At 40.4% G+C, this 24457-nt stretch overlaps 1 protein-coding gene across 6 annotated transcripts in view; it reads left to right on the top strand.

Annotated features, from left to right (window-relative positions):
- kirrel3b (kirre like nephrin family adhesion molecule 3b) overlaps positions 1-24457 on the top strand; it is a 216534-nt gene that overhangs the window by 159922 nt on the left and 32155 nt on the right. For all 6 annotated transcript variants that reach the window (XM_039647441.2, XM_039647443.2, XM_089135277.1 and 3 more), the window contains exons 5-6: positions 1254-1404; positions 12255-12360. In XM_039647441.2, coding sequence (XP_039503375.1) covers positions 1254-1404; positions 12255-12360 — 257 coding nt within the window. The remainder of the gene's footprint in view (positions 1-1253; positions 1405-12254; positions 12361-24457) is intronic.

A 24457-nucleotide genomic window follows, 5' to 3' on the forward strand; every position in this document is an offset into this window, starting at 1 on the left:
TATTTGTATTCGGGAACAAGAAAAACTTTATATCAAAAAGCTGCGTTTCCTCACAAGACCAAAGCGCGTGAGTGACGTCAGAGACAATTTATATAGAGACATGCCACTTCCTAAATCCTTAATACAACTATATAGGGAAAACCCGTAACGCCAAAGATGGTGGTTGTATGCACATGTCCCGCCCCTCTCGCTGGAAAGTCCGCCCCTCCTGCTTTTAAAGCCTATCATCTGGTTCCACCGCATGCGTAGTAAAAGTATAGCCTGTGGGGAAACTACTTTTAAACCTTAATTTGGGGCAAAGTCATCAAACTTATTCACCGATTTTTGTCATAATGTACTGCTGTTTCTATACATGCAATTTTTATGTCCCGGTGACCAGTGAAAATGCAGTTCTGAGTCTCTGCCCATTCATTTAGATAGGAGCCTGGTCTTGTTAGTCCGAAATAGCTGCCCGGAGGCGTTCCCAAGATGGCGGCCACACATCAACAGAGAGGGCTCGGCTGGGTGAAAAAACTGCATCACCATTTTTGTTGAATAGATTTTTGTTCCTTAAATGGGTTCCGGAGGCAGTTTATAACTTTCGGGAAGCTTGATCTGTTAGATTATCCCATGTTCGCTTGTCAGAGGCACCCGCGCCATTGGATGTGCACTTGCCGCAGCACAGCCTATGAGTGAGCCAGACGCTGTGCAGCTTCAAATGTGTCCGACCAATGAGCTAGCCCTATGTCATTACACGTCAGAACCCGACAAGGGGGCGTGGCCTGACTCAAATACAAATACTTTCAACAAATACAAATACAAATGCTTTGCACACCCCTAATCCATATGCAGGGTGTATAATTCATTTATTTAAATAATTTATTTTTAATTATTTTATGTTTTAGAATTAATATACAAATTAAAGAAATACATGTCGAATTATTTAATAAATAAATAAAGGCACTGAAATGCTGTTCTGCACAAATCTTCAATGTGGTTGTGTTTGTAATCCTGGCGTTCTTGACTAAATTTGTAAGAACCCTCCATGTTAAAAATGAGAAATGTATTCAATGATTCCTTATACTTTTTAATATTTTATAGGTTATTTCATTTTTTTTTAAAAAGTATGTTTATGAGCTGTTCTATAAATAATATATGAATTTAAAAAAGTAATTAAAGAGAAATCCATAAAATGATGATCCCATTACGGAAGGTTGTATATAAAAGTGTGGATCGTTCCTATCCAATTTAACGACTTCATTCTCTTCATGTAGGCTTTTGTTCGAGATGGGCGAAGGGAGAGCACTGTAAGCACCCTCTACATCTCAGCCTCAAACATCGAATCTGGACAGAAGATCATCTGTCGGGCGTCCAACAAGGCCGTGCCCAACGGGAAAGAGACCAGTGTCACTATTGACATTCAACGTAAGTGATACCTGCAAGAATTCAGTTTTAAAACCTCTAAATGCATTGTGATACTAATCTAAAGACACTTAAATTTTCACTATTAATGGGAGGGCTGGCTGCTGGATTCTCAAAATGAATTTAGATTCGCTCGTTCTGAGAGTGACATCAAAACGAGGCATCATTTGCGTTGTAAAAATGACACCAATTTGTCAATCGTCCATGTTTCTGACAATCTAAATTTAGAAAGCACAAAAATTCACAACACAAACCACGTTGAAATTTAATCTCCATCCAATTCATTACTAATGGATAAAATCGTGTATTTTCTCCCTTTGAACATCCTGTTTCTTTCGGAAAAGAACAAATTAACTGTGACTTTAAATAGTTCAAATCTCACCCACTCGATCGGTGGCCATTAAAGACTCTTCTCTGGAAGTTTCAGAGAACAATACGGTTCTACATGCATAGCGCAAACCCTCATCACTAATGTTAACTGTGACTAATAAAGCAGAACATGCTATTTAGAGACTCATTGCCGGTGACAGCTCCATTGTGCAACTTCATGCGTGACATAAGAAGTACTTCGCAGCACAAAAGTGAGCTCAGGCGCTGTGGAGCAAAGAAGGCATTAAAGTTGATCAGCATTTGTGTTGCATCAGCTTGGATGTGTTTATGCAAAACATTGGACGTATGGTTAACGATGATTGGCCAACAAGAAGCTCCTTTCACCAACGAGAATCCTTTCAGCACGGCCTTTTCCCATTTCTCCGACCTGCAGATATCTCTCCGGATCTGCTCCCCATCCCACCATCTGTGCTTTAATTAAACCACGCGAGAAATCAAACCTACTGTAATTGAAATCCGCCACAACGCTGACAAATTTGTCAAGTCTCTGCACTCTCTAATTTCATTACACCACTCTCACCACCTCTCCTTGGAAAGATGGAAATATTTCAAATGTATCACAGAGGCGAGCCGCCTTGTTGCGAAATTCTACGCGGTTGAAAGGAACATCCCTGGGAGAGAGGCAGGTGAATGAGGAACGGGAGTCGTGCAAAGAGGATAATGAGGTTTTCAGAATTACATGCAGTCAGAAGCCCAGTCCGCTTTTGAATGACTAAATGAATATCCGTCTGAGTGGGATACATTTACATCACCCTCCTGAGCTGGAGCTCTGCAAAGTCGGAAGAAGGGAACAAATAAAGACGGTGAATAGTAAGCAATGACGGCAAGCTCCCCCTCTGAGGATCAAACACTAGCAGGTGTTTAATGAATAAGTTATGATGGTATCAGCAGGTGGGACAACGCTAAGGATGCAGAAGGCTACGAGTGTTTCCACAGGGGCATCCTCCAGGCCACAGGGGGGGCTGTGTAGCCATGCAAATCAGTTAATATTGATGAAGGACAGCTGTCTGCTGATGCACAGCACAAACGATTCAGAACTGAGCACCTCGCACACTACTGCAACATGCCCAAACGAGATCATTCCAGTGGAAATTACGTAAGCGTTTAATATGAATGAATGAAGCCAATGGGTAACTATGTGGAAAAGTGTGTTCTCACAAGCATTCCCTCAGATGTTCGATTACAAAACTGGTATTTTTTTTTTTTTTTACTAAAACAAGTTTTAAATCTTAAAAGTATATTTGAAATAAAACGACCTTGCAGATAATGTTAATTTAATGAAAGGAATTTGTTTACAAACTTTAAAAGTGCATTTTATAATGTCAAATGGTACTTTAATTTGCATTTTGTGTTAATCATCTTTTGATTATCTTAAAATTACACTTATTTTGACTAACGTTTTAAAACACGTGTACTTGATTATAATTTGAACTGTGTCACTCAATTAAGTCTATTTTCAATGTTCTGAAGTTGTGAATTCCTTATTACGGTACATGTTAAATAATACATATATTTAATTGCATGACATACAATGTTCAATAGAAATTAAAGTATATTTTAGTTTACCATAAATTCAACTAAACCATATAGAATTATGAAATTACATGGTCAAAAAACCTCTTACATTTGAGATTACATTATGCATACAGTACATTTAAACTATAATGCATTTCATTCAATTGCAAGCAACATACTTAAGTGTCTACAAACATTAAAGTCAGTTAAGAATATTATTTTAAAGTTTATCATCAAGAACAAAAGGTAGTATAAATGAAATCTGGATATACTGCGTTCATCATGATGTCATTGTCACATGACCAACAGCAGTTGCATCGCTTCACAGCTCCTCTCTTGATATTTTGACTGCTCTGTGTACTATGAATACTATGAATTCTGATTTACCACACCTTTCACATACTGTTTTTCACCCACTTTATAGTACGCATATTTGGACGCAGGGATTGAAAGAATCACTTAATGCTCAAAAAGACACCCGTCGCCACTCACCGCCAACAGAAAGAGCCATCAAGTAAATCAGTTAATGAATCTTTTCGGTGAACTGAATCAAATTATTTGAGTCAATGGTATGCATCGGATCCCCTCTACTAGCACGCATGTCTTTTCTAAGAAAATAAACAATTATAGATAAAGAACATATTTGCCTTAGTCCCTGAAAATCACAATAAGCAAAGTGTAGGCGAGGACAGCAACGCAGTGCCCAGACTCAGCTTTAGCAAGAGTAATGAGAATGAAAAAGAAAAATCAATATGCTTTATTTTACTTTTTCGTCTTTGTGTATGTGTGCATCTGGATCGATGTTGTGAGTGCAGTGCAGTGAGCATGTTGCCATGTACCCTACACAGCCAGAGAGACAGAGAATCGATGGGTGACCCCAGGTGAACGACAGATATTCTTCCCGTCTGCCTGTTTAAAGGGAGTGACAAAAGGTTAAGATGAGAACCTTGAAGGAAGGAGGGAAGAATGAAAAGATTAGATTATTGGACAAAGACTTTGATAAATTACTTCACCCAAATGAAAGACACTTACTAAGACATTAAGTGTCGTGACTCACCAAGCTGATAGTGTTGGTGAGCGTCTGTCAGCTAGTTGTCTGTGGCTTTTCACTCCATTCGTTAAGGTAAAACTGCATCTATAGATATAGATACATTGCAATCGATATCTTTTATGTCGAACATTTAATTTACATATTTTAGTTTGTCAAAAGATGTAAAGGGTACATATCATGCTTTTAAATCATTCATTTTTATATATAAATCATACCGTTGTGGTCTATATAAAACATAACTGCAATGCTTGGGTCTGAATTCCTCATTATTATAGCTCCACAGGCCCCTTTTCTACCCATTTTCTGATGTGCGTATTTGAGCGACCCGTTTCAAAGCGGCCCCTTTAAATAAAAAGGAGATGCGTCATACCCCGCCCGCTCTCCAGGTCGATGAGTTCACGGTCGGTTCAACTCCCCGCGTTCGGCCATTATTGTTGTAGTTTGATTAGAGATATACGATTATATACGATACCTTCAAAGAACATTTTTATTCACACTTTAATAAAATGTCAACAACAGAAGACTTGTCCTTCAAGCCTTACATATTCGAGCCAGAGCGAGCGAGTTGATAAAGACGACGACGAACCTGCAGAACAATGTGAGTTAACTGTTTTGTGTTATTAGTGAAAGTCGACTATTTCTCTTGTTAAAACAAGCACACTGACAAGATAAATGACTACGGTCTAATCTTACCACAAAAAAAAAAAAAAAAATCTGTACTGACAATATGATACGTTTAGAAAAGCATCAGAAAACAACGCAGCTAAATGACCATTGATGAAACTCAAGAACAATAATACTGCAGACGTGTAACGTTACTTCAAAACCAAAACAAAGAAAGACAAAGGTACTGCTAAACCATGACCATGTGTTTTAAGAAAGTAAAGTACTTTATTAATTATTAACGATATTTACAGCTTATCGAAATTCTTTGTTCGTCGTCTCCAAAGATAGAAGGAATTTACCTCTCATTCAGACGAAGTCAATCGGCAAACCCTTCTGTATACTGGCGGAGGTTGTTGAAGTGGGAATCCTTGAAGTGCTTCAGGTGATCCAACAATCGAACATTTTGACTTGCCCTACGTAGCTCGGACTACAAAATCGGAGCGAGAAATAATAATGGCGGATTGCTCGAAGTTTTGGACCGGTAGTCAAATACGGTGACGCACTTGCTCAAAAAACGTCATAGACAACAGAAAAATCTGAACAGGTTGAAAAATATGACCAAAACAGAATATAAAGATATAAACGAAGCACCTGAAGAGAATAATTTCATATTTTCTGTACTTATAAACACTCCAAATATACAACAAAATGCATTTAAGGGCTAAAAAAGTGGATTTTGCATGATATGTCCCCTTTAAAGCACAGTTTTTAAATAGTGTGTATGTGCTCTAGTAAATAAGAACAAGTCTATGATTCAATCAGGAAAAAAAAGTAAAAAAAATGAAAAATTACTTTATAGCAAAATAATATAGCATCAATCTCAAATGGAATCATTAAAAGAAGTTATTACTCCACCACCTACTTAACCAATGTGGTTGAACAGCCAATTTACCACAATATGGTTTCAGGAAACAGTCATGACTAGTTTACTTATGTATCGTGCTATTATAGCTTACACCAAGTTACATCGTGATTCGTGTTTAGTTCTGCGAGCAAACTAGATGCGAAATGCGCAAGTCATGAAGGTGTATAAAGAAGTCAAGGCTGCTCTTTTGCAATTTTTCCAATGTGCAAATATTTCATGACAACATGAGGTGCCTGGAATAAATAAGTTGGTCAACATGATTGATATTCAAAATGGGAAGTGCTGCTTTATTTTATGCTTTGTATATACTGTATGCAGTCCTAGTTTTGGTCTCCCTTTTTGATAAATGATGAACATAGACTATACCTGACTATACCTATACCTAATTTGAAAGCTACAGTAGTGCCCATTTACGTCAAAACTAGGCTAACTTGTAACATATGCACTGCTGGTACATCTGTAGTCTTTGTGGCGTCCAAGCGCAGCTTTTCGGCTCAGACGTGAGGAGACATCAGCTTTTGTCACCGCTAGATCTCTGATGTCAGCTCGTGTGTGTCACGGCCTTAAGACTGACAACTCAGAAAAAAATCAAACCCATGAAGGATGTGTGTGCGTTTCATCACGTCCATCCTCTAATATGGCCACTCCAGCTTTTGTCAGCCCTCATTCAGAGTCCACTTATTGGCCACTTGGTCCGATGTGATAATGTCATCAGCAACAAAAGTAATTAAAGGCTTTCTGGATTTTTCCTCTGCTCAGATAATTCTCATTCTGATCAGAGACAGCCGCTCGCTTTCAGTCAAAATGAGACGAGTCCAAACATTATCCACTGCATTACTTTGCCACTTAAACCTGTCCAGTTCAATGCATTTCCCTGACTTTATTTTCCGTTAATCATTTAAATGCAGGAATTAGATTTAACTCAGAAATGATGCTAAACATAAGCCCTGCTAGGATAATTTGACCCGAGGTTAAGCGAATTAGCATCTAAATATGAAATCTCTTCAAGTGCCGCTGAAGGAAAACTCAAACTTCATATGGCATTGGCCTTAGAGGGTCACATCATTTCAGATCCCGCAACACAAATCCATATGTCTCATTTGAAATGCGAAGAAGCCTAAATGGAAAAAAAAAAATGGTACAAAACATAGTACAGTTTTGATGCACAACATAACCTCTTCACGGCATATTTTTAAGATTATGATTTTACCATCATGCCTTAAAAGATGGTCTATAATTAGAATAGCACAAAAAAAAATTACACGTTTTCTGTGCTCTAATATGCTTTCGCAATACATTATTCACGCAGAGAGCTTGACAGATAAATCCACAGGGCAAAAACTGCACAATATTTACATTCATTGCACAAAACTCTCGATCAAGAGCATTACAGTACATCGGTGTCGTCTTAAAGGGTTAGTTCACCCAAAAATAAAAATTAAGTCATTAATTACTCACCCCCATGCTGTACCAACCCCGTAAGACCTTCGTTCGTCTTCGGAACACAAATGAAGATATTTTTGATTAAATTTGAGAGCTGTATAACTACCACATTGGCTCCTAAGGGACTGCCTCTTGACGGCCCAGAAAGTCAATGAAGAAAATGTTTAAATATCCCAAGTGACTACCGTGGCTCAACTATATGTTTATCAAGCGACGCGAATACTTTTTGTGCGAAAAAACAAACAAAAATAACGAGTTTATTCGACTATTTCTTTTCTTCCTTGTAGGCCAGAACGAGACTTCCTTAGATTTCCACGACGCATGCGCGAGATTTGCAATCTGCTTACACCGCTTACACTACTTCAGATCGCAAATCTCGCGCATGCGTCGTGGAAATCTATAAGGAAGTCTCGTTCTGGCCTACAAGGAAGAAAAGAAATAGTCGAATAAACTCGTTATTTTTGTTTGTTTTTTCGCACAAAAAGTATTCGCGTCGCTTGATAAACATATAGTTGAGCCACGGTAGTCACTTGGGATATTTAAACATTTTCTTCATTGACTTTCTGGGCCGTCAAGAGGCAGTCCCTTAGGAGCCAATGTGGTAGTTATACAGCTCTCAAATTTAATCAAAAATATCTTCATTTGTGTTCCGAAGACGAACGAAGGTCTTACGGGGTTGGTACAGCATGGGGGTGAGTAATTAATGACTTAATTTTCATTTTTGGGTGAACTAACCCTTTAAGCGAGAAGCAAGGTAAGCTAGCGCACTGCATGCTTTTGCTGCTAAAATGCTTTATACACAACAGTGACTCACCGCAAAGAGCCTCGCCTCAGTCTCCAATATAGACGCGTGAACTGTGTTTGGAGAGAGAACAAAAGTTGCTGTGAGATCTCAGTGTCAGTGAAACCCACACCGTGGCACAGATTCAGTTGAGTTATAAAGAGATTAAATCTCCCTCCTCCTGCTGATACGAGGCTATCGGCCCTCTCCGAGAACAGCTGGCCACGGTGACCCAGGGAGAATGGAAATCAAGCTTTAAGAAAGACAGAAGCCATTTTCTTTGGCACCTTCCTCCCAACTCTGGGGAAGTTGGCCGATTGTTCAAAACCACCATCTGCTCTTCGCTTTGAACTTCCGATCAAAAGCTGTCATCTCACCACATTTTATTTTATATAATTATTTTTTTTTAGATCACCCCTCTCCTCCAATCCCATTGTTTTGCGGGCTGTCATTGTCGCCTTCGTGCTCTCCCTGTTGATGAAGCGGAGGAATTATCGGAGCTGCATATTGATGGCCTGCCGCGTGTGTCTCAGGCCAGAGAGACTCATGCATTTATACATCAAAGTGACAAACAGACTACTTTATTAAGAGACTGTCTGTCGATAGATTTGCGGGTCGCGAGGATCTTTGTGAGCCTCTGCCAGTCGGGGCCTTTGAGAGGAGCTAGTCGTTCCTCCAAGGATAAACGTCCGTCTAAGGAAGCGCGTTTCATTATTTAAGACAGAGAGTTAATGTCACACTTCAGTTTTGTCGTAAGTTGAGAGGACACTTTTGATGGCTTTCATCTCCCTCAAGAGTTACTCTCAAAAGACTTGAACTGACATAAAAGGCAATCATGATATGCTTCAAAAAAGTTAAGTAGCAAAATGAATGTCAATATCAAAAATATTGAAAATAAATCAATACGCCACTGAAAGCTATTCGGTTGAGTAGCCTGAAACCAGCTTAAAGGAGTAGTTCACTTTAAAAAAAAAAAAAAAAACTTTTGCTGATAATTTACTCACCCCCATGTCATCCAAGATGTACATGTCATTCTTTCTTCAGTCGAAAAGAAATTAAGGTTTTTGATGAAAACATTCCAGGATTTTTCTCCATATAATGGACTTAAGTGGGAACCAAACGGTTCAAGGTCCAAAAGACACTTTCAGTGCAAACTGCAAACAGTTCAAAGGGCTTTAAACGATTCCAGACGATGAATAAGCGTCTTATCAAGCGAAACTTATTTGGCAAATATATTTGGTAAATGGTTACCAAATTATGGTAAAGTCACTGTAATGCACGGAATCTGGTGACTTGTTGCATTTATGTTTTATACACTTACTATGCACTTTTGAAAGCTTTTACAAGACCTGAACTTAATGCATAATAATAGTTTTTTAAACAAAAAAAAACATAAAAATGTATGTTTTTTTTTTTTTACTTATGATGGGAGAATATAGCTCATTATTGACCTCAATTTTATTCAGAAGCCCAAACTAGGCAAAACGATATGTAAAGCTGATATTTATATGACCAAAAAGTAAGATAGGAGACTACTTTATAAAATGCATATAAATATCAGTTGTCACTGATATATATCTGTAAAAAATATATCTTAGTAAGATGATATTTTAAAAGCTTAGTTTTATTATCAAATCTTTGTCGTTTTAATTGTTTGGATTGCACATGTGATGCAATGTAATACAATGAGAAACATTCCTCAAAAGCCTGATGTATAATATTTGACATTACATGTGATGATACATACCGATGATTTGTATAAAAATCAGGTAAACCTAAGTTGCTTCAGTCCAGTGAGTGTTCATCTTAAAATATTAGATGTTAATAGACAGATTTCACAACAAAAAAGATGTGTGCCATGATCTGAATGCCTCTTATTTGCTAAAACAGCATAAAGTATCAATCAGACGGCAGAAGGCATGCAGCACATTTAGAGGCCATAGAAATTTGCAATCAAACATAATACAGTAGGCTTATGGTTAACATTTGGGCTAATGCTCTTTATTGCCCATTTATGTCAACTTGGTGAATTAATATGCAATCTGCAGTCAATATTTAGAGGGACAACTATCCGTTTTATAGTATGTATCAACCTGGAAACAAGCCTGAACACCCCTGCCTCTGATATCCACCTATACCTGCATGCCCAATTAGCCAGAGTAAACGCTTTACACGTATCCTGCTGGTACCCGGGCCGCACACAGCACTAATCAGTTTGTCCTGCTCGCGCCGGTGTGTGTCCCGCGGGCTCACGGATGGCGGTTAGTGAACAACCTGGCACAGGTGTGTGTGGTCGAAAAAAGGCAGATGGGGAAAAAGGGCAGCACCTGCGCCAACCACCGGGATGCCACTCTGCCCAGCTGTGCTCCTGTGGGCCACACACTGTACTTCAGGAGTCACACACACACTTCACACTACACTCCATCTGAGGCAGTCCTGTTCTCTTTCGGTCCACTGATCTGTGCTGTTGTAATACAGCCGTGCCAGCGCAGACTAAATTAGTGTAACATGTATGTAGAATAGTGCATGACGATCCGGTTTCTCTTTCTCTCTCTACTCATCTATCTTTATCTCTCCCGATTGTGCTCCCTGCGGATGCTGAATTGCTGATTTGTGCTGCTTAGCTTCTGCGCTTGCCACTGTCCGGTCTTGGTAAAAGCACAACAATTAGGTCTCTTTTCCTTTTTTTTTTTGGCATCCCTGGAGATCCATAAATCCGTTTTTGTTGTGCAGTGCAAAATATAGCTTAGAGGCATACGAGGGACATCTACAGCATATACTGGTAATATTTTGAATCTAAATATGCTAAACAAAGATTGGGATAGTTCACACTAAAATGAAAATTCTATCATCATTTACTCGCCCCCATGTGTTTCCGAACTTGCATTCATTTTTAAAACTAAAATGAAAAATATTTTTGTCTTTGACGCCACTTTGACGCCTCAAAAAGTTCAGTTGAACTATTTCACTTTTGTGAATTAAAGGAGTAGTTCACTTAAAAAAAAAATTAAATTAAAAAAAAACTTTGCTGATAATTTACTCACCCCCATGTCATCCAAGATGTCCATGTCTTTCTTCCTTCAGTCGAAAAATAAATTAATGTTTTTGATGAAAACATTTCAGGATTTTCTCCATATAATGGACTTCAATGGGGTCCAAACGGTTCAAGGTCCAAATGAGTGTTTCAGTGCAAACTGTGCAAAGGGCTTTAAACGACACCAGACGATGATTAAGGGTCTTATCTAGCGAATAAATAAAAAACCTGTTTGAACTCATTCTTCAAAATGAACAAATCTTTTGACTAAACCAAATCGTTGACTAAACCAAATGACTCAAAAAAGATTTGTTCATTTTGATGAACGAGTTCGAATAAGAGAGTCACGAACGCTCATCACAGAACAGAGGAAGGCGAGCATTTGAGCTTATAAAACTTAAACTTTGTTATTTATTTTCGAAATGAGCGATCGTTTCGCTTGATAAGACCCTTATTCATCGTCTGGTGTCGTTTAAAGCCCTTTGAAGCTGTACTGAAACTCTCATTTGGACCTTGAACCGTTTGGCTCCTATTGAGGTCCATTATATGGAGAAAAATCCCCAAAAACGTAATTTCTTTTCGACTGAAGACGATTTCTTTTCATCTTGGATGGCATGGGGGTGAGTAAATTATCAGCAAAAGTTTATTTATTTATTTTTAAAGTGAACTACCCCTTTAATAGTACGTATGCTAAAAAAAGAGAACATTTAAAGTTTACAAAGTGTTAATGAAAATGGAAAAGGTATTATGCTATTGCGTGCATAATCTGTGTTTGTTATTAATATCCCAGTTTAAATGCCATTACGCTGTTATTTTTTTGTTTTGTTTTAGCTTTCATGATTGAATGATTTGTGATTAAACTGTTTTTCCACTTAGTTCTCATTTGCAGAGATTAGAAGGCATACCTCTCATTAGTGCGTTAGTGCTTTGTTCCCTGATTTTTACATCTTTTGATGCTGCGCAGTTAATACTCTCACAATTATTTCCGACGCTCCTACGTGACCAGATAAAAGCTAAAGCAAATCTTCACCTATTGTTTTAAAATTGCTGAAAATTTGTGTGGAAAAAGTCATGTTTTCTTATTAGTTTCTTTTATGTCTTCTTGCAGACTTGCCGTTGGTGAATCTCTCTGTGGAGCCTCAACCAGTCCTGGAGGGAAACCTGGTGAAGTTTCACTGCTCAGCGAAAGCTAATCCGCCAGTCACCCAATACAAGTAAGACGCCAAACACAACAGCCAAATCATTCAGTACTGTGGGTCCTTCATAATAATACACCCCTTGATGAGGATCAAATAGAACTAACTATAATTCACATTTATCTTCTGACTGGCACTGTGTTGCAACAACGCTCTGGCATTTAGTTGCAAATATTTTTAGAGCCGTCTCAAGACCGAAATCCACTCTCCCGGCTGGCATCGGTTCGGTGTGTCTAAGCCAAGACGAGGATCGGGGCGCCACATCAAGCATTCAAATCAAAGCAGGGATGCGTCTATCTCACACACTGATCCAATATCAAAGAATAATGTTTCCTGTCCTCTCCAAACAGATGAGAAAGAGCTTGAAATACAAGTTATTTATTTCCGGGAGATGTAGCCTCGGCCTTGCGTAGGGCCAGTAGCGAGACGATTAGTTAGAACATGTGTTTATGTGTGGGTTTTAAAACTGGGTGAAAAATAAGAGCAGTAAAATCAATAGTGAAGGGAATTGCACAGCGGTGAATCTAGATGTGCTGAGGAATAGAGCGGATGTGTGATACAGTTGTGGGTGGGCAAACCGAGTTGTTTCTTTTTTGAAATGACAGATGCCGGAATCAGACATGCCTGCGTTTGATTACCCATCAGGCCAGAGGAGAGCCTTGGCAGAATGAACACACTTTGGCCGTTTTGTTTTTCACACCTGAGCATCTGTGAGATGATTAGAAATGTCATAACTTACCGATTAACTCTGAAAGAATGTCTAGGCTGTGTGAAAACGACGCTAGGTTAATGATGAGCGGCACCTCAACTCTCGGCCTCGTCCTGCTCGCCACAAGGTCATAATTGTACGGCGGAGGGTAACAATTCAAGCCACAAATATTTAAAGTCTGTATTGACTTCAGCACGTCAAGTTACCTTGCCATTGTACCTTCGTATATCCACCTACGCTGTTGTACGTGCGTCTCTTCGTGGATAAGCATTAGCACATATTGCTGCTAAAAACAGGACTGATAATATCAACACATTCTCATCCTAGGGCGTCATCTAACTGACGCTTTTGACCATGCGTCAACATCCGACGCACATGGCACCCTTTATTGGGTAGGTTTAGGCCTGGGGTAGTGTTAGGGTTAGACCACTAGGAGGCGCCTTCTCATATTGACGCTAAAGGGTGCCATGTGTGTCGGATGTCTACGCATTGGCAAAAGCGTCAGTATGTGAGGCCTTGGGATGAAAACGGGCTGTGATGAAGTGTACTTCATTTAGTATAGGTTTTATTGCTCTTTACATATCTTTCAAGTACTGAAAATGTTTTTCCAGAACCTTTAAACTCTAGCTTTAGCCGGTGTGTAACTATTTCTAGTCATGCAGTTGTCCATGGACATTTTGTATTTTTCTTTATCTGATAGATTTCTTTGTTCCTTTATTCCTGTGAGGTCCGTGACATTGGGTGTTGACGTACAATATCTGTAGGAGTAATATTCACTCTCAATTCAGCTCGAGGAAACAAAAGATAGCTAGTGGATGAGGGACAGAGTAAAGGAGAGGGAAGAGAGATGGAAAGGGACTGCACAGCTGTACAACACAAAACCACCAGGCAGAGCACATATTTTATTTAGCCATTTTATTTATTTATTTTTCTTCAGTAGGTTATAATAGCATCAGGTTTTATGTGAGTTTTGCAATACATATTTTCACACAGTTGACTTTCAGTAAACATTGTTAGGATGTTTCCTTACAAATATTTTGTAAAAAAAAAAAAAAAATAGTTTTACAATAAAATTTGACATATGATTAAAAAAATGGCAAGTAACACATTGAATTAAACATGAAATTGTTAAGCAGAAAGACTGGTAAAATATTTTCATGGAAAAAATACTCCAAAAAATCTTTGTTTCATGTGTCTGGGTTGCCGTCGTGGAGTAACGCTGTACAGTCTCAATACACCAAGCCAGTTTGCTGTAGTCCGCTGCATCTTTCATAGCTGCATTGTGCAAATTGCATTTACAACATATTTTTTTACAGATAAATAGATTTCACAGAATTTGCACAGTTAATTTGGAGAATCGGGTGGTGAAACAGCACTGACAGTACATGCAAATATTCTTCATTATTGCAATATTTGCAAATATTTCGAGTCTGTGAGCTGTGCGGAGCGAGGAATGATTTTGCCTTAAGCAAGGAGTCGGAGCGACAGTGTTTTCTTTCATTCCTGGGTTTCTGAAAGCATCATTAGCATCACATGTTAACGGCCCATGAATTCACCACGTCGTATTATTGAGAATCGTATCAGAATTTGTGAAATGTTCTTTCTAATTATATGACGCTATCCGTCTCAGGACGGTGCACCGAGTTCCTCTTTCTCATGTCCGTGTCTACGCGCCCCGCACCAAGTGCTGACATTGATCTGAGGGAATTTAGTGGCATCTCAGTTGTGAATTTAATAAATGCCTTGATTGACGCTCGCTTTGATGACTTTCACTGTGGGAGAGCAATAAAAATATCAGAGCCAGAGAGTGTTAGAATTAATGATAGCCTTCCAAGAAGGATTCATGTGCCATGCTGCATTGAAATGTCCCTGACATTAACGTGGGGTAATTTTGTCGGCCATTGATTAAGGGACTAAAGAACTAGAAATGCTATTATTGTGGTGTCGACATAATGGTGCGGTAAGAGTCATGTGCACTGAGATGGATCATTACCACTCTGGTTCATTTTATGATATGGGAGTCAGGAAAAGTGTGGACTTCATTTGCCCCAGAAGTGTCTGTGTGAGATTTTTGAACTTGTATTTTGCATTCAAACAAATTGTGCTTTCCAGCGCCTCGCTTTTTCAAATGCATGTTGTATTTACGGTGGCCGTTATGTACCAAAAAGCTTTGTCGAGTTTTCCTTCAGTTGAACAGGTTTGTAATTTCAAACAAACTGCAACTTGACACAGTGAAAAACATGAACTATTGTAATTAGTAGGGCAGTCAGTTAAACGCGTTATTACCGGCGTTAACGCAATCCCATTTTAACGGCGTCAATTTTTTTTTTTATTGCGCGATTAACGGTGTTTTTGTCCTAGCAAACTTTGTGGGGTTTTTCATATGCTTTTGCAACAGGACGCGGCATGCGTGGCGCAGCGCTATGAAACCTATTCATTTCAATGGCTTGCGTCGACGTTTTGTTGCTTCGTCGACCAAAGCGCAAGCGGATCTACAGTAGCTAGACCGTAAACAAAACAACAGACACGCCGCACACACTTGTTTAGGCTTGCGAGACAGCCAAATAATAGGTTAACGTTACGTTTTGAGTGGATGACGAGCGCGAGATCCAGAAATGGATGCCAATAAGATTCTGAATGGAAATTTTACTTTTAATAGTTGCCAGATTCCATTGACAAGACCAAAGTGATCACGTCCAGTCTGAAACACACACACAGACACACGCACAGCTGATGTACTGTAACTTCTCCGCCCCCTCGTCAATATCAGGACCTCGTAAGTATTTCTTTCACCCTTTTATTGATGGACAGTGTTACATTTTGTGAGAGATTATTTGCTCCAAGTGAGAATGTTAGTGTGAAATTGAACACAGTATATGCGCAACATTTGCACAAAACAAGCCGATCCACTTTTCCATGTTGATTAGAGCATTAAATTGAGGAAAAAATAATGGGACAAAAAGAAAGACATTTAGAACAGATTAAAATGTGCGATTAATCGTGAGTCAACTATGACATTAATGCGATTAATCGTGATTAAATATTTTAATCGTTTGACTGCACTAGTAATTAGTATTTATGCCTTCTTTATTCGTCACATTAGTCACACAGAAATAAATTACTGTTAGGTTTCACACAAGAACACACTTCTTCAGTCGCGTCTGCTTCTGTTTATTTGTTAACTTAGTTACAGGACTTCTTTCTATAAATATGTCCTGTAAATAAGTAACTTTACCACTCTCTCGACTCCCAGTAGGCTACAGATATTTTCAGTCAAAGAAAAAGAGGAAGCTCCCGAAAAGAAAGTTACTTTATTTTTTATGTAGCCAGGTATAAATGATTGTGATTGCCTTTATGATTGGTCTGATTTCTTCAAACGTTCACCATGTAATTTGTTTACTATGCACAAACAATGCAAGAACAATCATATGCTCTATAAAATATATATTCTTATCGAATTTCTACTTGTAAAAGGGTGCTTTGTATTGAAACCATGTTGTGATATATACGTTTTTAGTTTCTTCTATCTGCCATAGATTTACTATCCCTTGCAATATGGTTGACAAAAAAAAGGAAAAGAGTAAACATGCCCTTTGATTGACGTAACAAACAAACAAACAGATTTACTCCCCAATTATCACAATAGCTATTATGTTTTGCGCGTTGCGCTTGTTAGTTGTCTGTTTCGGGGATAGTTAAGCCATGTTGTGCGTCTCTGCAGTGATGTCTTTGATATAGCTGATGAAGAGGTTTTCATGGTGAGCTGCTTGCTCTGCTTATCCAGCGTTTGATGTGCGCACACAGATACGGGCGGTTCCGTTGTTTGTTTTCCATGGCCGCGCTCCCCAGCGACTCTCAGAAGCAGCCAGACATGATTCATCAACCAGGGAACAGCACATGGAAAACTAACCAACAGCAACAGATGCAGCCGATATCTCAAAACAGAAAATTAAACACCGGGCATCTGTCCTGCTGGCTGCTAGATTGGCCAATATGAGTCCATGTCGTGATGGTATCATAATGGAGTGAACTGCAACCTAGAAAGTGTGTGTGGCGTTATCCCAGACTGGGGGAGAAGGATGGAGAAGACAGCCTCATCATCTCCGGCACCTGTCAGCATGCAGATGAATATTGAAACCTAATTTTCCCCAGTACGAAAAATGAAACATTATATCTATCAAATCCAATCTGTGTTGCTGTTTACCACACAATTATTCTATCCTTTAGACAAAAAGTGTGCTGTACTGAATGTACATGTAAAAAACCAACGCATTCTCATCCTAGGGCATCATATAGGTGACGCTTTTGACATTGCGTCTAAAGCTTCGCTTATGGGTAGGTTTAGGTCTGGGGTAGGGTTAGGGTTAGACCACTAGGAGGCGCCTTCTGCCCCATATATATCTGTGTCTCATATTGATGCTAAAGGGTGCCATGTGTTGGATGTATACGCATTGTCAAAAGTGTCAGTATTTCCATAATAAGTACTTTTTTCTTGTACTTTTTTCCCCAAAGGTATGCCTCTCCTACCAATAAAAAAAGTTGTATTTTTGTTGCTGTTAGTTTTATTTATTTTTTTGAAAGTGATGTCTGAACCTACAGCAAAGATTCACTTAGAGCAGTGACTTATAGGAATGCCAAACATTCGATCCCCCCTGATACCGTACCCTTCCACTGCAGAATAATAAAAGGAGTCTTCAGGTTTACAAAAGTTTACACAGGCACTCAGTTGGGTCATGTTTGTTCTGTTTTGAAGACCCTGGCTGAAGCCCAGTGGAGCCGCTGTGCTCACGGATGTTTTGGCTCTTTCAGTGTGCGGCGCTGAATCCTTCGGCGCTGGCAAAACTAGCCCACCATTTGCCTTCTCCACCGGCCAAACCTCCCAGTCTGCCATCCCATAGGCTTAAAACCAACATGCAACCCTTGCCATAGTTTTGTGCTTTCAGAATACTAGTTTGAATTATTGGTTGAGCTGTCAATGAAAAAAAATGTGCAATATGCATTTGGTTTTCCCAATGATTCAAATACTTTGTGAAAGATGGAGAAATCATTAAATAGACATTACAAAAAAAAAAGTGAATTTAGAAGTTATTGCTGGGTCTGTAGATATTTTTAGAAGAAGTGCACATGTAAACAAAGTTCTGGTAACTTGAGGCTTGTATGAGCAGCGCTTCATAAATATTGTCTGTCACAATAGTTGCTATCCCATTTTACTGACTGATAGTTAAATGAATAGGAAAGATGTGCAGTTGTCATAAGGGACCACAGCCAAGACTGAATAAACAGAAAAATAATTGTATTGATACAAGTGAATAATGAAAGACGCACGCAGCTAATGCACACATATAAGCTAGTTACTTAAAAAGATGATAATAATCCTCTTAGGCTCTTGTAATAAACAGGCTATTTAAAGCTGAATTAAATTATGGCATAGTCAATCATCTCATCTAATTACAAAGTAGCAGCTTCAAAAGCTCTGTGTAATTTATATGTTACTGCAAGAAAGAAAAAAATCTCTGGTAGACGTATAGCAGGTGACTGCTTCTGTAATTGCCCATGAATATGAAGTTTCAGAGTGATGCATATACACTTCTGTCGAGGACGGAGACGATATGCACAGCCGTCTGCACTGATTTGAATATTTTTGGAGGCACAGGTGTGCCTGTGCAGATTTAGCAGACTGTGTCCTAAGCTTATGTTAACAACATGGCACACTGCTTCTCAAGCACACTAGTTAGGCCAATTACAACTGCTCTCCCTCCTTACTTTAATTTAGTCAAGAGGGAGACTGTTATGATTTAAACGACACTCTATCGGGCCCACAGATGGCATGAGTTAGTTGCAGAGGTAATGAATTGTGCTCTCACTCCCACAGTGCAGGTGAATAGTGAAGTTTTGGCACTGTTCAACCAGTGCCGGCTGCTTTCAGTGTACTGACAAACTGGCTTTGTAAAGCGATACTTCTCAACAGCGAGGAGTTAACTGGCATTAAATATATTCGTTTATTGAAATATGTACCCTAGTGTCAGGGGGTGACACCCATTCTCAATTGGCTTTGGCTTGTATAGATGATTCCCATCTTAGTCACCAACAGGGAATGACAAACTACACTAAGCAAGTGAACTAAGGAGAAACTAAGTCCTGCCGGAAGTTGCATTCATCTAACATACCGGTAAACGAACATTTCCTCATGCAGAGCGCCTACAGTTTCATAACATCTAGTATCATTTGGCGCTTTTCCACTTTGGTTCAGTACAGCATGCTTTGGTGCTTTTCCACTGCTTGGTACGGATCGGTTCGGCTCGGCTCACTTATGGCGCATTTCCACTGCATGGTACGGTACGGTTCGGTACGGCATGCTTTGGCGCTTTTCCACTGCATGGTATGGTACGGTACGGCTCAGTTTGTTGACATTTCGTCTACATCCAACGCTCATGGCACCCAATATGAGACGCAGATATATATGGGCCAGAGGACGCCTCTGTGATATCCTTACGTTAATAATCCACTAGGTGGCACTCAAGCGCCTTAGCTGAGAGATATGTGCTGTAGTAAAAGAGTGAAGAAGGAGAGTGAACACTGTGCTTGTGCTTACATGTGCTTGCATGTTATTCTGCTTGTACATCAGTTATTAAAAAGTTTATTGAGAGAATTCTACTAGCTTGTGCTTCTTGTCATGAAGACATAACAAAATTGGCGACGAGGACGATTTATTCTCACAAGATTTCCTGAGGATGGCATCAGTTAGTGCACCGTTTCCCAGTCCATTTTTGCCTTGTCCCGGTGAGCCTGCTATACCACTTGTAACATGGCTGAGGATGTTTGAGAATTACATGCTAGTCATCAATGCTACTGGAGACTCCTGGCCAGAAGCCAGAAAACGGGCTTTACTTCTTCATTGCCTCGGAACTGAAGGTCAGAGACTATTTTATACATTGCCTGATACCGGTGACAATCTTGCATCTGCTGTTAAAGCTTTGAAGGAGCATTTCATTCCAAAACGAAATGTGGTCGTGGAAAGACATGCCTTCAGGAAACGAGTGCAGAGGACAGATGAAACGGTACTGCAATATATTGCTGCATTGAGAGATTTGGCAACTACATGTGAATTTGATGACAGTCTTGATGATATGCTGCGTGACCAGCTGGTAGAGAATATTGCTAACCCTCGCATTCGGGAAAGATTATTAATGGAATCTAAATTGACACTAGAGACTGCAATTACAATTTCCACGCAGCTAGAGGCCGCTGATGCACAGGCAAAATCGATGACTACAAATACTTCTGCTCCAGTACAAGCCATACATGCAACCTCTGTGTCGGAACGACAGCATTCAAAGGCCAAATTCAAAACACGTACCTCATCAAAACCTCATACTGCTTCTTCAGCTCGGACATGCTTTCGCTGTGGGTCCACTGGACATCTTGCAAACGCACAGAACTGCCCTGCTGCATCTGCTAAATGTAAAAATTGTAATAAGACTGGACATTTTGCACGTGTCTGCCGTTCTGCTCCTACTCGTTCAGTGCATTCAGTTGAATTACCAGAGGTTTGTGTTCTCCATCTACCTGGAACATCTGATCGCTTGATGTGTGATGTAACTATAAATGCTATGTGTGCTGTTACACCTGTGTCTCTTCAACTCACAGTCGACTCTGGTTCATCAGTGTCCATTCTGCCGAAACAATTGTATGAGCAGCACTTTCGCACTGTGCCATTACAAGCACCATCTGCCCGTTTAGTCACTTACTTGCAAGAACCAATTTCAGTGCTTGGATGTTTACCTGCAACAGTGTCTAAATATGGCATTACCTGCCCTGCACATTTCTTCATTGTTGACAATGGCACAGCCTTGTTAGGCATGGACCTGATTAAGGGACTCCAGCTTCGATTTGACGGAAACACTGTGCTGCCGCCACCACAATCCGCTTCAGTTTGTGCCCTCTCCACTCCTCCGTCACAGCGTACTGCATTGGGCTGTGTAAAAAACTTTACACACAAGGTAAACATTTCTGACTCTGTTCCTCCTGTCAGACACAAATTGCGTCGCTTACCTTTTTCTGTCAGAGATGCTGTTTCCGCCGAACTGGAACGACTCTTGCATGCTGGTGTAATTGAAAGAATTGACTCCTCTCCATGGGTTTCACCAATTGTTGTGGTCCAAAAGAAAACAGGGGGCATCCGCATGTGTGTGGATCTGCGAGGGCCCAACAAGGCAGTTATAGTAGACAGCTACCCATTGCCACACATGGAGGAGATGATGACATTACTGCAAGGTGCAACTGTATTTTCAACTATCGACTTAGAAAGTGCATATCATCAGGTACCTCTTCATGACGACAGCCGGGACCTAACCGCATTCATTACGCACGAGGGCCTCTTCAGGTTCCGCAGGGTACCTTATGGTTTGGCATCCGCTCCATCTGCATTCCAAAAGATGATGGTTGTCATTCTAAAAGGACTCCAGAACGTTGCGAACTATCTAGATGACATCATCGTGTGGGGACGCTCACTACAGGAGCATGATCAAGCACTAGAGAATGTGCTGCAACGTCTCAAAGATGCTGGGTTGGTGTTGAATGAGTCTAAATGTCAATTCAGAAAAAAGAGCTTGAAGTTTTTAGGACATATGGTGACATCACAGGGTATTCAGCTGGATCAGGAACATCTCTCTGCAATAATCAATGCACCTGCGCCATCAGATGCTGTTCAGTTACGTTCCCTGCTGGGTCTTCTCTCATGGTACAACAAGTTCATTCCTAATTTCGCTTCCGTAGTGATGCCTCTGCGTGCTTGCCTGAGAGATGAGAGTGGATTTCATTGGTCCGATGAAGCTCAACAAAGCTTAGCTGAAGTAAAAAAGCTACTTGTAAACAGTCCTGCTCTTTCACTGTTTGACCCGGGGCTGCCAGTGGTCATTTCTACTGATGCGTCTGCCTACGGACTAGGTGGTGTCTTTGCACAAATAAGCACTGATGGTCAAGAACGTACTGTCGCTTTTGCATCCAGAACACTCACCCCAGCTGAACAAAAATACTCCACTGTCGAAAAGGAGGCTCTGGCATGCGTTTGGGCAGTGGAGAAGTGGCGGACATACCTGTGGGGTCGCAAATTTACTCTGCGGACTGACCATCAAGCCTTGACGACGTTACTGACCACAAAAGGGACTGATAGAGCTGGCATGCGCATAGCTCGGTGGGCTGCTCGGTTGCTCTGTTTTAATTACACTGTTGAGTATCGTGCTGGATCTCAAAATTACACTGCAGACTGTTTGTCCCGCCTGCCCCTGCCTCTGACTTCGGATGCTGAGCCAGATACAGAGCCCGAATTTGTTGCTTTCCTGTCCACTGGTCCGACTGCCATATCTCAGGATGAATTTGCTGCTGCCTCTGCTAGTTGTTCGGAACTCTCTGCACTTCGCACACAAATTACCCGTGGATGGCCTCCATCTTCTGCTGCTCTGGATCCTGTTCTACGCCCATATTACAAACTGAGACATGAGTTCAGTGTGCAAGCTGATTTTGTGTTTAGAGGGTCTAGACTGGTGGTACCTGGAGAACTTCGTGAGTCACTGATTCGCATTGCACATGAAGGCCACCAGGGGATTGTAAGAACAAAGCAACGCCTGCGTGACATGTATTGGTGGCCCAGAATGGACACACTTGTGGAACAAAAGATTACCGCTTGTCAGTTATGTCTTTCCCTGGACAAAACTGCGAAAACCTCTGCTGTGCCCCTCCAGCCTGTTCCGTTACCATCTGCACCTTGGGAAAAGCTGGGAATAGACATTGTGGGTCCTTTCGAGACTGCTGTCTGGGACTGTCGATACGCTCTGACACTCACTGACTACTATAGTAAATGGCCTGAGGTAGCCTTTACTGCATCTATTGCAACAAAACAGGTGACTGCTTTTCTTACCTCCGTCTTCAGCAGACATGGGAACCCGACCACTCTGGTGAGTGATAATGGGCCTCAGTTTACTTCGCCAGAGTTCGCTGCTTTTCTGAAAAACAGAGATATTAAGCACATTCGCACATCAGTGTATCATCCGGCTGCGAATGGAGCTATTGAACGCTTCCACAGAGTTCTGAAAAGTACAATTCAATCAGCAATCCTACAATCAGCACCATGGAAAGAAACAGTAACTGACTTCCTGCAAATCTATCGTGCTACACCTCATGCTGTGACAGGTGTTTCCCCCTTTGAATTGCTTCATGGGAGGAAAATGCGTACTCGCCTCAATGTTCTGAAACCCTCACCTTCTGGCCGTGAATCTAAAGAGCTGCAGAAACGTGTTTCAGCACGTCAGGATGTCATGAAATCTCGTTTCGATAACAAGCATCGAGTGCATCATTCTTCTTTCCGAAAAGGGGATAAAGTGCGTATAAAAAAGTCAGTGCATGTACCAAAAGGACACCCACGATTCACTCCTCCAGTTGAGGTTAGAGAAAAAGTTGGTCCTTACACCTACCTCTTGGATGATGGAAAGAAGTGGCATGCATCGTGTCTTGCATCTGTGCCGACTAATGCAACAGATAATAGACTGACCACAAATGCAGGAAACCTGATTCCTTCTCAAGTTCCACTGTCTGGAAACTCAGTGTCTTCTGATGCTTGTTCACGTGGGACACGTCAAAGACGTGAGCCAGGTTGGCTAAAGGACTATGTTTATTAGTCTCAGAAATTGACATGGACTTTTGCACACATTACACACGCATAAATAATCAAGGACTGAATTGCAGTTGAGTAGTTTTGTTCACATTGTTTAAATGCACCTTTGTATTCATGTAATGTGTTGCTTAGTGTATTCTTATACTTGTGAAATTGTTGATACATTACGGGTTGGATTTTCTTTGTTTATATTTCATGTCAATTGTTGGCTACAGGAAGAATTCATTTAACTAAGAAGGGAAAATGTGATATCCTTACGTTAATAATCCACTAGGTGGCACTCAAGCGCCTTAGCTGAGAGATATGTGCTGTAGTAAAAGAGTGAAGAAGGAGAGTGAACACTGTGCTTGTGCTTACATGTGCTTGCATGTTATTCTGCTTGTACATCAGTTATTAAAAAGTTTATTGAGAGAATTCTACTAGCTTGTGCTTCTTGTCATGAAGACATAACAGCCTCCTAGTGGTCTAACCCTAACCCTACCCCAGACCTAAACCTACCCATAACTGAAGCGTGTTATATTGACGCTAAAGGGTGCCATGTGCGTTGGATTTAGACGAAATTTCAAAAGTGTCACTATATGATGCCCTAGGATGATAATGCGTTCAAATAGTGCTTTTCCACTGCATGGTACAGTACGGTACAGCTCACTTTAAATGGTACCTGGTCTGTTGAGATTCCAATCGTACCGTACCGGTACTAAAATGTGATGTATAACACTGTAGATCACTGATTGGTC

This window comes from Pimephales promelas, chromosome 10 (assembly GCF_988280905.1).
Source record: "Pimephales promelas chromosome 10, fPimPro1.hap1.1, whole genome shotgun sequence".
NCBI lineage: Eukaryota > Metazoa > Chordata > Actinopteri > Cypriniformes > Leuciscidae > Pimephales > Pimephales promelas.